At 52.0% G+C, this 16,846-nt stretch overlaps 1 protein-coding gene across 3 annotated transcripts; it reads right to left on the bottom strand.

The window, feature by feature from the left end:
• Positions 1 to 15,048, bottom strand: CAMKK2 (calcium/calmodulin dependent protein kinase kinase 2). 3 transcript variants are annotated; one of them, XM_082293275.1, is made up of 18 exons: positions 14,927 to 15,048; positions 10,575 to 10,691; positions 9,680 to 10,151; positions 8,904 to 8,951; positions 8,438 to 8,491; positions 8,244 to 8,295; positions 8,021 to 8,154; positions 7,361 to 7,397; positions 6,573 to 6,594; positions 6,195 to 6,283; positions 5,750 to 5,949; positions 5,610 to 5,663; positions 5,080 to 5,153; positions 4,628 to 4,715; positions 4,286 to 4,381; positions 3,606 to 3,734; positions 1,634 to 1,734; positions 1 to 1,272 (listed from the first exon to the last, which is right to left on the bottom strand). In XM_082293275.1, the coding sequence occupies exons 3-18, from the start codon at positions 9,977 to 9,979 to the stop codon at positions 1,200 to 1,202; spliced, it is 1,551 nt and encodes a 516-aa protein (XP_082149401.1). In that variant the 5' UTR covers positions 9,980 to 10,151; positions 10,575 to 10,691; positions 14,927 to 15,048; the 3' UTR covers positions 1 to 1,199. The 3 variants fall into 3 exon arrangements, with proteins under 3 accessions (XP_082149401.1, XP_082149399.1, XP_082149400.1); XM_082293273.1 differs by lacking the exons at positions 8,438 to 8,491; positions 10,575 to 10,691; positions 14,927 to 15,048 and having other exon boundaries at positions 9,680 to 10,103; XM_082293274.1 differs by lacking the exons at positions 4,286 to 4,381; positions 10,575 to 10,691; positions 14,927 to 15,048 and having other exon boundaries at positions 9,680 to 10,103.
• Positions 15,049 to 16,846: the final 1,798 nt, after the last annotated feature.

Raw genomic sequence — 16,846 nt, forward strand, 5'->3', positions numbered from 1 at the left:
TAGATATACACTTAATTTACTAACAAGCCTCTGACCCACAGGCATTCACAAATTACTGGTAACAAACTTGCAAAAAATACATAGCATTGGCCCCAGAATCCAGATTAAGAGTTTGGAAAACAAACATTTCTTTGAAAATTACTAGCTAATCATTAAGATCTTAAATTCTAAGCAAGCCCTAAGTCTATACTTAAAAAACAGCATAAGTTGTATTATTTTTAATTGTAGTAAACCATGTAATGTACATGGAAGTGAAGGATTTTACCCTGAATTTTATATTTTATAATATATCTACCTAGATCAAGTAAAAGATTTAGAAACAAACTGTTAGTGCTTCTTCTGTTGTTTAAAACATTCAGCTAAACACCACCTTTCACTCGTAAGTCTGCAGCAAAAATAGTTCAAGCTGAACTTAAGCCCTTAAATACCTTCTCCTTTCATACACTGAATACCTAACTTACCAAGTCCTGGTCACACCAAGGCCTCTGGAAAGGTATTAATTACCTGAGGAGGTAATTAACCTCACTTTCTGAATGTCCTGAAGATGCCATTTCATACAACTTGGCTCACAAAGATAGGCATTCTTTAAAAAGCTGAAAAGGTGGGTTTTTGCTTTGTTCCCATGCAGTTAAAAAGGTGTCAATTAAAAACAAACCAGAACGACAAGAAATAGATGCAACAACATTCCTGGTAGGTCGTGAACTCTCAAAGTGCACACGTGTGGTTGGTTTTACTGCTGTGTATCCCACTTGGCAAAAGCTTCACCCTTCTGCGCGTGCCCACGGCTACGCGATGGGCATCGCACCCCTGGGACGCCGGCGTCAGTCCCTGCAAATTATTTGGCATTAAAACCAGCTAAAAGCAGTTCCAAACACATTTTCCTTTGGCTGCTGTGGGTTTTGTTCTGCAAAGCCCTGTTGCTGCTCACCACGACCGCTCACCTCTTCGCTGTCCACCAGCGCCTCTCCCACCAGAAGTCAGCAGTCCAAGTGATCAGAGATGTTCCATGTTTATGGCAGATAGTCGGATGTCTGATAACATGTGATAACATGCTGCTATGTGAGCTCTACATCCAGCATTGTACTGAGATAGCGCCATGTCATGCTGTGTTTGCTGTGGGCTCTGGTCACCTCGTCCCCAGCGCACACTTTGTGACGTGCCCTGGATTGAGTTGCTCAACAGAACCATAAAGTCTATGTTCACGAAAGAAGTTCCTCCTCTCCCACGTTGGGCAAGTCGTTGCATTTCAGGTTATCTTCACTGCCTCGTTTCCTGTTTTCAAAGGAAATAAACCAGCTGCTGAGTGACTCAGAAAAAGGCAAAGCAGGCCACAAGACACCAGTTTCTGCCCCTTCCCTGCCATGGGATCTTTGGGACACTGAGCATGTGTCACTTCTCCCCACATAACAGGCTGGAAGTGCCATAAAAAGATGTTTTTCATCCCATCAGAATAGCAGGCTATTCCATGTCACAAAAATCCCATAAAGCAGTTACAGATCAGACAGAGGGTGTGTGAATGTCGCAGTCATGGCCCCCATGAAAGTTTCAAAGCCCAGCTATTTAATTTCTCCTCCAGAACATTGGAAAAAGCTGCAAATGTCTTTTGGGGCTGAGGTGAGGTGATGACACTTACGGCAGCAGGTTCCCAGAGGAAGACAATGACCGCTCCTCCCTCTTGCTCCCCTCGAACGGGTTCCCAAAGGATCGCTTCCGGATCATCGTTTTAACCAAGATCTGCAAAACCAGAATGTAGTTCATCAGAGTTGCTTTTCCTCCGTTCAAGAGCAACAGGAACATCCAACTTTCATGCCCAAGTAATTAAAAAAACTAGTGAAAGTAAGTCAAAGTTCTCTATTAAAAGAACAGAAATCAGAAGGAAGCATCTTTGCAAGTCTCCAGCTGCTTAATACAGGGGCTGTATCCTCATCTGAAACTCTTGCAGGTGAGAGCCACACTAGGTGTAAGAGGCTGGAAAGGAGAGCAAAGCCAAGTCTGGGAGGTTTATTTCCTCCCCAGAATTAGGTTTTACTGATTACTGCATTCAGTATCTGCAAATTCCCAGTTCTCAATGATTACCTGGCAGAATAATTCACTGCAAAGGGAGAGGGTTAAGAACTGGCATGATTTTACCTTAATGTTCATCTGAAACCAAACTGAAAAGCTGGCCATTTGTCCAGCTTTGGCTGCAAAACACAAAGTTACCAATCAGAGACTGGTGGGAACAGAGATGTGCCAGGGTTCTTCCCTGGCATCCCCCAGCTTGTTTTGCTGGTGGGAGCAGACGACAAGGTGAGCAGCACTGGACTCTGTCTCGGCAGGTGCATCCCTGAGAGCCCTTAGCTTCATTTGATGTTGTTCTCATTCCTCTGTGCCTCATGCATCTGCTCACCAGGGCGCACAGAGAACCCTTCCATGTCCAAAGGGGAGGGTGTTTTATGCAAGAGTCAAAGCCACATGAGTGAATTTCATACTGGAGTGTCAACGCCTGCACTTGGCTGCACAACGATCAGGCACCAGAGGGTAATTCTGAAGATCAAATGCGAATGTGAAAATACCACATCTGCCTGGAGGCAGTGTGTTATTTAAGAGTCAAAGAGGTGCAGTAAAATCTCATTTGCCTTGAGCTGTGCTGAACACACCTGGATTTCAACAGGGCTGGGAGCACTGAGCCCACTGATCAAGTCCCCTCCGAACAGGAAAAAGGGGGTAAACCCCTCATCAATGGTGATCTCTTTAGAGCAACATCTGCTTTTTCAGCCTGAGCAGCACAAGGTACATTTGCATATTCAAATGTCTGTGGTCAGTGAGATTTCTGCAGCGCACCCCAAAGGGAGAGAGCTCCAGAAACAAGGCCAGATGTGGACACAGCTATGAGATGGAAAAGGGGCTTCAAAGGGAAACCTGTTCTTCAAAAACATCACAGCCTGGGTGCCTACAGGCAGATAACACCATGCCAGGGAACTGTGAATGGCAAGTGCTGGCGGCACCCAAAGAAATCATTAGGTTCAAAACCACAAAGGATTTTTCACCTTCCACACAGAACAGAGTTACAATGTGGTTCTCACCACCACAGTGGGTTGCAGAGAGTAAAAATATGAGCTTGAAAAGAGATGAGATGAAGTCACCAAGAATAGCTCCAGGCGGGGGCTGATGCATGTCGTGGCCCAGATAAAATCTCCATCCTGAGAAGCTCCCACATGGGTTGGACAGGCAGAACAGGGCAGGAGCTCCTTGTGCCTGGCCAAAACACCTGCTCCCAGCCATGGGCAGGTTCTGGACCAGATGCTCTTTTGCCCTGAGTAAATACAGTGATATTTGGGCAGCCAGCTCAAGTGTGAAGACCAGCAACCCACTGACAGTTACCTTTGAAACTGCTCTAAAATATTCCCTTGCACTGTGGGATACAGCCACACCCAGTGAGCTGCTGAGACCCTGAGACACTGAAGTGTCTTACAGCACTTGTTTCCAAGAGAGGGAAGGTCTTTGCTCTAATCCTGTCCAATGCTTCTGTCCTTCAGCAGCAAACTCCAGCTGCTCAGGGCCACCCCAGCAGGCAGCGTGGACCCTGCTGTACATCCACAGACCATCAACTCCTTTGTACTCACCACGGTGGCCAGGCTGGGAATGTGCTTCACTGAATTCTCCACCTCCTCCTCCGTCACCTCGACGAGGGTGCAGTTCTCATCCTCCGTGGGCAGCAGCTCCGCTCCGTTCTTGGTGACCCAAGGGTGCAACTTCAATTAATAATACAGCCTGTCAGGAACGATTTCCTCTTTTTCATAACTCAAACAACACAAGCCTGGCAAACGCATCTCCTTGTCCAAGCTATGGCCCCTACATGCTCCTTGAAACGCCAGGGAGCAGGGCAGGGATGTGCCATCTCACTGGTGAGCCAGCTCAGCCCGGTGCTGCCAGGAACTGCACAGTCCAGAGCAGAAAATGCCGTGGTGTGGCTCATTCAGAGCCAGCACTAGCCCCACCTACACAACCAAGCCATAACCTTGGTGACCTACAGCACTGGGATCTCTGGGCTTTAGGGAAGGAGACCTATCTTCACTCTCATCTTATGGATGAGGCAGCATCAAGAGGCAGGAGAGATTTATTCCAGTCCATACGTATGAGCAGCAGTAATGGGGAGACCCACCGAGCCCTCATCCTGAACCTGGTTTAATCCATGACTGAAGGCAGAACCCCTGTTTCTCCTTGCCCACACACTGGTAACTTGGTCAGCTGCAGGAGGAGCACAAAATGGTTCCGCAATTCCCCCGCAATCCTTTCCCCCTACCTTGGTCTCCATTCTCTCAGCTTCTCGCCCCTTCCAGGCTCCCGCAGGGGCGAAGGACCAGAAATCTCCTGCGAAATGCTGTTGCACAGTACTTTCCTGGTAGCAGAGGAAATACTGTACTCAGGGGATTTCCTTTTGCCTGTGACTTCTATAGGCACCAAAGGTCCCAAAGCTGAGCAGGTCCCAGAGCAGGGGAAGGAGCTGGGACTTACCTGCCCAGGGGCCCTGGGCACAGGGGGAGGACCTAGCCTGGCGCGATCAAACTGACTCCCAAAAAAAGCCAAGCAAGGAGAACCCAACAGAAGTGAAGCCACAGCCAGCACCAGGAAGCTGGGTCAGTACCTTGATTTCTGGGACCGAAATCCTAGATTCAGGATTTTTATCCAACATCCGTGTGATCAAATCCTTCAAGAAGTCTGTAACTTCTGGCCTGTGGAAGGAAGGGAGAGGTGAGATGGGGAAAGGGATGAATGCTGTCTCTGTTGGTCACCTCAGTGCCAGCCACTGTGAGCCTTCCCAGGCAGAGGGGCTGGACCCCAGCCCCAGCAAGGATGCAACTTCGGGTCCTCATACACACCCTCCTCTCCAAACCCCCCGAAAAAGCAAAATAACCCCTTATGAGGCAATGTGAAGTGTAATCCCACAGGGCAGAGCAGGGAGAGGCCAACTCGAAGCCTGGGTTTTGCAAAACCACAGAAGAGCAGGGCCAGACCTACCCAGGGAGTGCTTGAGAAGCAACTGCAATGAGCTGTAAAATAAGGATTGATGGGTTGTTTTTGTTTTTGAGTACTTACTGGTCTGGGAACTCCAACGTTTGGGTCTTGATTTTATTGTGTAAACTCAAGATCCTTTCATCCATAAAAGGGCACTACCATGAAGAAAAAAAGCAATGAAGAAAGCAACAATCTCCATTAAGAGGCAGCAGTGGGGCAGCCAGATGAACATCAGGATCTCATAGGGTATGAACGAGAGCAAAGATCCAGTTACAGGGAAATTCCAGAAGATTTCCTATTACACCAATGTCTACTTATAGACACAATGAAAAAAACATTTAACCAAAAATTACCAATTACTATAAGAGCTCCCTTCCTAAAAAATCTGCCGAGGCACAGAATTTTTTCCACTGGGGAAGAAGAAAAACACAACCCTTTTGGCTGCACCCATTCAAGGGACAGGCAAAGGTTTCCCATTTCCATCCACACATCCTCATCTCCACTCAGCTCGAACAGGGACACAAGGTGCCAATCCCACTGCTTACCTGTAACATGGGAGGCACAAACCAACCCCCCCAAACACCAACAGCACTGAAAAACCATTTCATTACCTGCCCAAACACGAAGCAGTACAGGGTGATCCCCATGGCCCAGACATCCAAAGCCTGCAGAATGAAGAAAGCACAGTTAAATCTACAACAGACAATGTGTGGAAGGTTAGTCCAAGACCCTTCAAATTGCTATTAAATACCTTTCCAGAGAAGATTTTCCTGGTTTCTGAGAGCGTCTCTGGGGCCATGAAGGCAGGAGTGCCCACTGTGTTGGTTAAGAGGGCATCAGCTCCCTTGAACTCGTTGCTCACTCCGAAGTCGGCGATCTTGATGTGCCCGTCTTCCCCCACGAGGAGGTTGGAAGGTTTAATATCCCGATGGATTATCTTCTGATAGTGCACTGCAGCCAGAGGGACAACGAGTGGTGCAGCAGCACTGGTCTGCTGCTCTGCAGCAAAGGAGCCACAAGGGCTCCATGTGGCCTAAGCCCTTCTGCTAATGCCACAACCAGCCCCAGCTTTAAAAACCCCTGTGCAGCATAAGCCACCAGAAACAGCACTGCACATCAGCAGAAAGGCCAGCTCCAGGTGTTTAGAAAAAATCCCCAAAAATAAGAAATCCCATCATTTTTGCAGAGACACTCACAGTATTCAATGCCCTTGATCAGATCCTGGAAATAGAACCGAGCCTGGTCCTCGCTGAGAGGTTTCAAGGTTGGGATTTCCATCACAGGGCTGCAAAGGCAACAGAGAACAGAGTTCATTCCCTACCTGGATGTGCTGAAACAGGGCCCGAAGGCTTTGTCACTGGCTGGTGACAGCACACAACCCCAAACACAGGCACCTGCAGGGTGTACTCAGCTGTAACCAGGCTGGAGAGATGCTACTCAGACCTCAAGCCCCACCATGAAGCTCCCCATCACCTCTGTACCCCATTCCCACCTTGGGTGGCCAAGCTCTGCCACCCACAAATGCATCTCATGTTCAAGTGTTAGTAGGATTTAATCTGGAATTCAGTACTCACCCCTGCTTCACCAGTTCAAACACTGCAACACAAAAGAGAAGGTGATTACGGATCGCTTACAGGGTATGGCTCCTGCAAGCAGTCTCAGCACAAAAGCAATTATTTTAATGACAAAAATTCTAAAAATAATATGTTATTTTTAAAAAGGAGATGCCGTTTTATGCAAGGCACGTGGCATTTGGGTTGATCCCATTTTCACTTAAGGGGATGCTGCCAACTATCTTCTCAGTGCTGCAGCTTCAGCATCATGAAGTGCCCTCCACGGCACATTAAAACCCTCAGTTTGCCACCAAAAAAGCAGAGCCCACACCCCGAGCAAACCTCCGCACTTGGCCTCACACACTCCTCCACTAGTACAGGCTGAACATAAATGACGGAAAAGAAATGCCTTCTCCAAGAGTTTTGTATTTACATCAAGCAAACAACTGCAGTCTGCCAGGCAGGTTGGAATGTGGCTCATTTGTACCTTGGATCATTAACTCGTGCCTTTTTCCCTGAAGTCAAAGAAATAAAAACTACTTTCTATCAGCCTGGCTTCAAAGCTGAGAACATCAGTGCTGGTGCTCTCATGGCAAAACATGCCCTGGCACCGAATTAATGCCAATAAAGTGCTATAAAGCACTCTTGTCTCTGTTCCCTACCCAAACCTCATCCTATTTGCTACTCCAGCACATCCAGGCTATACCCAAAGTGAAGAAGAGACCCAGCCCCGCACACAGAACTGCTCTAAAACACAGTGGGAACCTTTTGCCCCATCCCTCTGATACCCCAGGGCAGTGGGCAGTTACCCATGTAGAGGTGATCCTCACTGGGGTCATCCAGGACCTGCCAAAGGAAGCAAAAAGGCAATTAAACAGTGCCAAGAAAGCCTTGCAAATTAAAAATTGTGATATTTTATTTAGCAGCCATCTCAGTTCTGCACCATCTGCACCATCAGCACGGTCTGCTCATCTCTGAGCTTCTACCCACAAGAGTAGGGAAAAAAAGAGGACAGAGATGTAGCTGTACTTCAAGGAAGCAAATATTTAAAACACACAGGAAGCATCATCTGACTCATGAGCCAAATAAACTCCAGCCTGCTCATCCTTAATTCTTGATTTTTGGACTGTTTCATACAGGCAGTGGGTGGAGGGCAATGCAGCTGCACAGCTGAACCTGCACAGAAACACCAGTTCATCCCCAAAACCTGTCTCAGCACTTGCTTCCTCCACAGAAGCAATATTTTTCTGCATTTCCACTTCTGGGCAGGAAAGAAAAAATCTTTTGGGAGGTGAGGAGGTGTTTCCTTCTAAACCAAGGAAAACACAATTCTCCCTAAGGCAGGACCTTAGGCCCTTGCTCCCTTCTGGGGTCACTCCCCTTCACCCAAGACAAGGTGTAGCCCATCCCTGCAGTATCCAGGCTCCATCACGCTCAAGGATGAGTTTTGGAAGGAAGCCAGCGCTTACCTCCACCAGCTTCACCACGTTGGGGTGGTCCAGCTTCTTCAGGATGGCAATCTCCTGGTAGACCTGTTCGATGGGCCCTCTGGGCTGCAGGCAGCCCTCAGAAGCAGCTTTGGCCCCGCGGGGTGGCGGGCGGCCTGTGGGAAAGGCAAAGATGTGTCCAGTCAGGAACAATCCCCCAGGATCCCCAAAACATCCCCCAACCAAAAGGTTTTGTGCCACTTACGGGGGAAGCCTGCCTGTCTCATCAGCTTCTTTTTTGAGAGAACCTTCATTGCCTGCAAGAGGGGAACAAATGTGGAATTTGGGGCTAGTCAAGGATAAAATGTGGCTGGTGGGATGGGGCAGGGAGTCAGCAGAGGGGATCCATCCCCCTCCCACCTTGCCCCGCTGCGGGCTCTAGGGCCTTGTGCTACTCACATAGTAGGTGTTATCGTCCTCGTTGTAGGCCAGCTTTACCACCCCATAGGAGCCCTGGAGAGGGGGCACAGCCATGGGGCAGCAGTTAGGGACAATCCAAAAAACCCACATCACCAAACCTGGCTCTGGGCTCCTCCGCAAACCCACCCCACAGGGATCACAGAGCTGGTGGGTGATGCTGGGAGGAACAGGGGGGTGTACAGTCTGACATCACACTGACAGCAAAGAAAAGCTTCAAATGCCCCATTGCGTGGGAGGGAGAGTGAAGGGGGAAAATTAATAATAATCTTTAAAATATACAATTCAGTTGGCACCACTCAGAACCGAACAGGAAGCAACAAAGAACTGCCATGGCAAGTGGATGGACTGCTCCCATTCTGAAGCATTCCCATGACTGGAAAGTGAAAGCGAGCCCGACACTCTCCCACCCCAAAACCCCTCATCCCACCCCAAACCCAATATTCACCTTCCCGATCTCATCTTTCAGCTTGTACTGGTTGAGCTGCACACAGTCCTGTGGGGAGAGAGCGGGGAAGTTTGGCATGAGCCACAAAACCGCTCGCGTTCGCTCTTCTTTTAAATCTCCAGCAAAACTTTCTCTGCAAACTCACGCCCCGTCCTGCTCTACCCAAGCACCCGTGTGGAGCTGGGCAGCTTTGATTCATGAGCCACAAAAGCCACCCACTAAGCCACACGTTGGTGTGTTTATAGATGGCTAATTGCAAACGTTAACGGCCGGGCAGGCGATCCTGTCCTGCCCACTCATGTGGAACAAGAGCAATGGACTGGGAGAGCCCTGAGGGGTTTAATGCTGGCAACCTGGTGCCAAGTAATTTTATTTCTTCTGGGCAAAGCAGCCTCTTGCTGCCTGTTTTCTGTCAGGCTCGGGGCAGGCAGGGCTGTTTTCTCTTTAGGTCTCAGTGAACTTCTCTGTTTCTTATTTTTAAGGAATAAAGAAACTTGTGGTACACTCCTGGTTTCCACCAAACAGCTGTGAGAGTTGGTGGCATCAGCAAAAGGCACAAAAACTGGTGAGTTGGGATCTCGCCTCCCGGAGGGCTGTCCCATGGCCCAGCATGTCCCACTGCCCTCTGCCACACACATGCAAACATGCCGTAGGGGTTTATCTCAAAAAAAACAAGTGAGAAGAAATGCCATGGTGGGGAAATCCAGGCAGATGGGAGCAGGAGAACTGTGGGAGCAGCATTCACCCTTCTCACCTGTAATGTTCATCCCCCTCACCTGCAATCCCGTGATGGACACGCGGTTGGACTCCACCGTCGGGCGCCGTGGCAGCCGTGGGGAGGAGTGTGGGGACGTCACCGGGGAGTAAGGGAGGGAGGGGTAGATGAAGCGTTCGCCGGCGCCGTTGCCATTCCCAGGTGAGCGGGCAGGCTGCGGCCGCTCCTGCAGGGACAGCTTGCGGCCGGAGAGGTGCAGCTTCCGGCCATCCCCAAAGCCCTCACTGCTGGGCACGTCCATCTCCTCCTCGCTTGCGCTCCCCGTGGCGTCGTGCTCGGTCACCACGATGAGCGAGGCCATGCTGGTGTGGCCGGGGCTCAGCGCCGGGGGGTCCCGCAGCGCCGCGGGAGCTTGGCGGCCGCAGCCTCCAGTGCAGCAGAGGGGCCGTGGGGCAGGCAAGCTGCCGGGGACACGTGGCAGTGTGGAGAGACTGATGGCCTCATCCTGGCCATGCTGTGGCGGGGAGATGTGCCTGCAAACACAGGGTGGGTCAGCCAGGCTCTCCGGAAAGCAGGATTTCCTGCTCGTCATTGTGCTACAGATTGATTTATTCATTCCATAGGGAATGGCAAAGCCAAGGGCAGTGGTGCAGGATGGCACCAGGATGCACAATCACCCTGCCATGGGACAGACCCCAGGCCGGAGCCAGCCATAACCCCAGGGCTGTCACTACTGTTCCTCCCATGCTCTTTATCTAAACACCTCCAGGGAATAACAACTCCATCATCTCCACTATGGAAATACTCCAAAGGGGTTAAAGGGCAGGATCCAGAATTGCACTATACCAGCATAAATACCACTGAGTTCCCTACTTTACTGCTCAAAGTGAGCACATCTTTGCCAGCCCCCCCCCCCCCCCAGACAAAGCAGTTCAGGGGCACAGGGACTCACTTACCAAGCGTGGGGTGCAGGACCAGCCCCCTGGCTCACTGCTTCCTCCCACAGCCTATCATTGCCGGCGATTTCTCTTCCTTGCCCTGTGGCCTTCTGTGCAAAACTCAGGTCCCCAAACCTTGAGGTAGAGAAAACTGTTAGCAACAAAGAATTTAAAAAAAAAAATCAAATAATTAAGTGATAATTTAAAAAGAGGAGAAAATTATGTTGATTCACACGTGCCAGGCACCCCACAGCACCTGGGGCTGTTCAGCGGTTGGTTGGCTCTAAACCATCCCTCTTCCCTGCCCCAACACTGGTGCTGTTTTTAATTTCTAGGTTAACAAGTTGCCACAGAAGGAAGCGAAAAAAATATCCTGAAACAACCAGCCCAGAAGCAGGAACAGGGTTTGAGGCGTTTTTCTGCCTGGTTCCCACACCTCGACGAGGCGGCCAGTTAAAATTAGCTCCACTCATCTCCATTGAAGTTTCCGTGCTGCACCCGCAGCACAACCACTCTGAATCAGCCCAGCAGAAATTATGGGTCAAGTACAGAAATCAAATCATCTCCCCCTCCTCGAGGCTTCACAATGGCCTAATTGCTGTTTTCAACACTGATCTATAAACCGGAGCTTTTGTGCCCAAGTGGGACTGGCCTGGAGCTGAAGCCAACGCGGCACCGCTCGCTGCTCTGAGGCACGGAGAAGCGCAGGGATGGGGAGGCTATAAATAAGCCAACGAACAGCAACAAGGACAAACTATTCCAGAAACGCCAGGTTTCGTGGGGCTGAATCCGCTCCTGGAAGGGGCTTTGCTGGATGAGAGAGCTGGGAGCCACCAGCCAAGCCAAATTCTTCCCGCAGTGCTGCTGGCAGCCCACGGCAGCGTGTTTTAATGCACTCCCAAATGGATTAAAACAAACAGGCAGCCCCCCCCATTCATCCTGAATTCACAGGGATGCATCTCAAGGCCATTTGCCTGGCTTGCTTTGGGCACCCCTCCAGTGGGCACATATAAATAGCTGCCCTGAAGCCGGAGCTGATCCAGAATGCTGTGCCCTCTACCCTCACCGTGCTCTGTGGCCGCACCAAAAAAGGCAGCTCATCAGGGCAGCCTTGGGATGAAACCACCCCAGGAACATCACTGGTAGCAACATCGGTCCCCAGCGGTGCCACAGCACGGCTGGGCATCCCATCCTGCCCCCAGAGAATTGCCTGCATCCTGATTTCCAAGCGTTCCTGATAAACTTTGCCAGGCTTGAGCAAAATAGAGTTACGAAGTCTCAGTCACACTTGAGAGCTGAGCGTGTCCTGGCCGGCGGGAGTTAATTGGCTTGACCAGGATAAACATATCAAGTCTGATTAATTCAAGCAGGCTTCCCCAGGCTCTGTGAACTAAAAGTCATCCAAGCCCCATCCTAACATCGGCTGGAGTGGGAAATCAGACAGGTTTTCCCTCTGAGTGTGTGCAAAGGGTTGGAGGATGGGGGTTTTCAGAAATTGCCCTCTGAGATGACACCTCCCCTGAGAGAAACCCAAAAGTGGGGTCACACTGTTGAACACAGCCCTGTTATCCTTAATAAGCACATGAGGAGGCTGAGGAGGAGGAGGTGGAGAACAGCTGTATTCCCATCCAGAGAGAAAAGTAAATAGCTGAAATGAGGGCAATAATCCCAAAGAGAGAAAATACAGCCTGGGGGCTTTGGCTTCACCAACCCATCCAGGCCCTTGCCTGGGGAAAAGCAGCACATTCTGGTATGAACTCCAGCAGATCCTTATGTAAAAGAGAGCAGCACATGCCCACAAAATCCTCAGGAAATATAACAGCCTGGTGTATAGGAATGATTTATCGGCACAGCTTTTGGCTGCAATCCATATATAACCCATAGCGGCTGCAGCAGGATTATCGAAGCAATCAGTCTCGCATCTAATTCAGCAAGGAGAGGGATATTAAAATGAAAAGAGGTCTGCGAAACCCTGGCAGCAGCTCTCCCTCTCGCTCAGAGTCCACGTGGCTCGAGCGGAAGCGAATGGGAGTGAAATCAGCCCCCGCGAGGGTGAGGGATTTTCACAGCCCCCTCGGGCCGCCCCAGCTCTGCGTGCGGGCGTGTGGGCCCTGCCTGGGCCCTGCTGGATGTGGCCACCTCCAGAGGGGAACGTGCCAACTGATTCTGGGCGAGTGCAGAGGGTGACACCTCGCAGGCAGCACTGACTGCTCGGATTTAAATCAGAGCCTATGGATGCCTCAGCCTGCCCTTCCCTCCCCAGAGCTGTTTCTCTCCCCACATGCGGGGGCCGCACACTCTCCTTCCCCACGCGTGCTTCCCTGTGGCAAGGCAGCCACAGTGTCAGGATCAGACCTTCCTAAGGGGGTAAGACGTGGTGGCAGCTCGGCATTGACCCCTGCATCCATCCTTCCGTGGGGGTCAGCTCACAAACGCCAACTTAAGCTGTTTATTGAACTCAAAACACCAAAACCAGGGCTGATTTTACTCGCAGAGATTCTCCCCTGCTATTGCTGAAGGTTGGTTAAAAGCCAAGCAGGGCCAGCCTGGGGCAGTTATTGGTCTCCCTGGGCAGAGTCCAGTGGCTATTTTGCTTTCCCCGGTCAGGGTCAGCGGTGGAAGTGCCCGTGCCAAGAGTGGTGTCATCTGCAGCAACGGGGGCATCGATCACAGTTTCCCTTCCTACGGGTGAGCACAGACCTTGCCAGAAATATATTAGTCACTGTAGTATACAAAGACCATATGCATCCCCCACCTGACTTTAATGGGAAAAAATCTCTCGGCAGTTTCTCTAGAAGTCAAGAGGACACCCAAATTTATGAGATACTGGAAACAGGCACCCATGCCCCATCTAGGACAGGTCGCTGTGCCCAAGCAGCAAAGCTTGTCATAGCCCCAGGGTGAATGGAAGAGCCTCCTGCACTGCCTGGCCCAGCCAGCACAGGGTAAAAAGAACTGGGAAAAAATGCAAAGCCAGGCTGGTAGCATTGTAGTGTCACAACACCCAGCAGCAGGTTTCAACAGGAGTCACAAAAACGTCTTTACCGAGGTTTTTTTATAATTTTGAGGATACTCCCTAATACTGCTGAAGCAATATATAATGAGCATCCCAAAAGAGCATAAGCTCCAGAGATGGTGCTGAGCACGGGCCAGGATGAGCTCAGGGCATCCCCATCACCTTGCTCAGCACTGCCAAGCGACTCCCAGTTTTCCTGGAAACATCAGCTCCAGCCCATGATGCCCACAAGAGAGGAAATGAGAGCACTTCTGCACTTTAAAAGACATTAGGGCTGAGTTGAAAGCAAAGGCTCCTCCAAATTACCTCCCCAAAGTGGTAACAGCCTTCCCCAGAACAGCACTGGTCCATCAGACACCCCTCACAGCACACTCAGGTATGGGCTTTTGGGGTCTGTTGGCTGTTTTTCCCAAGAGAAAGTGCTCATGGAGAGGGGCCAGGAGACGGACGGGGCTCGTTCTCCCAGGAGAGGGGCTGTCTCTCTGGTTGCGGGCCATGAAGGCAACTCCGGTGCCCACAGCCACCACACATCCTCTCCCCAGTGTGGTCCCCCTGGCCCTGAGGACAACAAGGTCCTGTTCCCAGGGGTGGTTTCTGCCCCTGCAGCATTGCAGTCAGCCCACAGCTCCATCACACTAGCTTCCCGTGGTCATCTCACTTCTGCTCTTGGTCTTGAATGTTACCTTCATGCTCCTGATGCTCTGTGCCGTGCACGTGGCTGCAGGGCTGCATCCCACTTCCTAACCACGCTCCGTCACTCGCAGCAACCCAACCTGTGGCTTCTAATGAGACCTGTCCCCTGTACACAGTCGCTCCATCAGCTCCATCCCCTTCACCTTTTCCTGGACTCTCACTTGCCTGTTGACCTTAAAAATCCCCTCTTTTCCCAACCCCATGGCCTATCTTTCCCTGGCACCCCTGATCTCGCCCCTCCATCCCCGGGCAGGAGCCCCGTGGGGTCTGTGGGGCACGCGGTGTGGCCACCCGGTCCCATGGCGCGCCCGGGATGCCGGCACCCGCCGGGTCCCGCAGCACGTGTCGGGGCCGGCGGCAGCGGGATGTCCGCGGGGCCCCGGCGGCCACGGCGCAGCTCCCCGGAGCGGGATGGGGAAATGACAGCACCGAGCCCGCACCGCGGGAGTGTCCGCACAGGCCGGCCACGAGAGCCCCGTCCGGAGGCGATGCCGTTCGCCGTCCGGAGAGCAGCCCCAGCCCCGGCTCCATCCCCGCTCCATCCCTGGCCCGGCCGCCCCCGCCCGCCCGGTCCCTCCGGGCGCGGCTTTGTCTCCGCCACCGCGGGCGCATCCCCCGCCCGGGCCCGTCCGGCCTCCCCGCCAGCTCCCGCAGCACCGACCTGGCGGGGAGCGACCCCGGGACCCCGCAGCGCCCGCAGCCTCCGCCGCGCTGGGCCGGAGCGCGGCTGCCCGGCGCCGCCTTCGCTTTCGGTTCCGCTCCGGCGGCGGCAGCGAGGGAAGGAGGGAGGGAAGGAGGGAGGGAGCGATGGAAGGAGAGAGGGAGGGAGAGAGGGAGGCCCCGCTCCGCCCCGGGGAGGGGCAGGTTTCCCCCCCAAGCAGCCGCATCCTGCCCGCCCGGCCCTTGTAAGCCGCTCTTGGGGTGTGTTTTGTTCATCTGTTTATTTATAAATTTTTTCCCCCAGTGTTTTATTCCCCCCCGGGCCGCGCGGCCCCGCCTCACCTCCCCGCGGGACGCAGCGCGGAGCCCCGGCCGGTCCCGCTGCCGCCGAGCCCCGCTGCGGGCTCCCCGCGTCCGCCTCGGGGGGACACGAGCCCCCGCGTCCCCCGCCTCATCCCCCTGCCCCTGTGCAAACACTGGGCTTCCAGCGTCAGGTCGGCTGGGGGCAAACCAGGTTACCTGCGCCAGTTCCTCCGGACTGAGCGATTGCCCAAATCACCACCTAAAGGGCAGGTTTGGAAACCAGTTGTTTGGAAATGTCAGATTGTTTGCCACCACCAAACAGTTCCCACACAAGTTGCAGCTCTGTAGCGCTGAGACAGAGCTCACGGGCACGGCCTTTAACACCGCGGCTGGCACCAGCCCTCGGTCCATTTTTTGGGGTTTGTTATTTCTATCCAGCACCATTTCTGCACCAAGCTCACCCGCGGTTTTCTTTTCGTGAAGCAACAGCTTCAGCCTTGAGCAGATGCAAATGCCACAGCCGGCCAAACCCTCTTCCTCAATTTGCTTTAAGACTCGTTTGTAGGCACCACTCTGACACTGTAGAGCTCCCCAGAGCAGAGCCAGGCCTCCATACCAGCTCTGTAGATAAATACTATAATTCTGACCAGAATCGTGAAAGCCACTCTAAAAATCAGGTTTATGCACTTACCGTAACGGGGTGGGTGCTCCAAACATTTTAAGGGTTGAACTCCTTAATGTCGGTTAATACACAGCTGAGAGGGAATGAGCCACCACCAGCGTTCCACAAAGCTGGGTTCCCCTTTGCTGTTGGGAACATCGTTTTAAAATCAAGTCTCTGATGATCTGCCAACAGCCCCTATGCAGCACTAATTAATGGAATGTGTAAACTAACACCGGACTATCCTTGTCTCAACCACACCTTCATGCTTCTCTCTTCCTCCTTACCTGGCCAGGCTCCAGCAGAACCAGGTTTAGGTCTGGTCTGGCTTTCTCGTTGCTGACAATGCCACAGTTAAATCTACTGCTTCCAGGCAGGGTAGCTGCCGGTGTTTAATGATGTTCAGCTTTTATGTAGTCACCAGGTGACTGGCACCCACAAAAGGTTTACATTCACAGAAGTGCAATCCTGCCTGCCCTCAAATCCCACACTACAGCCAAAATGAAATTTTCTTCCAAAATGAGGATCTCATTGTTAGCAGCCAGTGCCAGCACATCAGATACTCAGTTAAATAATGGTTTAGGTTAGAAAGGACCTCAAAGACCATCTCATGGGCAGGGACACCTTCCACTATCCCAGGTTGCTCCAAGCGCTGTCCAGCTTGGCCTTGGACACTTCCAGGGATGGGGTAGCCGCAGCTTCTCTGGGGAACCTGTGCCAGGGCCTCACCACCCTCACAGGGCAGAATTTCCCCACAGTATCCCATCTAACCCTGCCCTCTGCCAGTGGGAAGCCATTCCCCCTTGTCCTTGCACTCCAGGCCCTTGTTCAAAGTCCCTCTCCAGATTCCTTGAAGGCCCCTCCAGGTACTTCAGTCAGTTGTGATCTCCATCGATTCACCCATAAAAGCAGAGCAGGTGAGTGACACAGTGTTGAGGGGAGAATACACACAATATA

The sequence above is a fragment of the Coloeus monedula genome, assembly GCF_965178545.1.
Source record: "Coloeus monedula genome assembly, chromosome: 18".
In the NCBI taxonomy this organism is placed as follows: domain Eukaryota; kingdom Metazoa; phylum Chordata; class Aves; order Passeriformes; family Corvidae; genus Coloeus; species Coloeus monedula.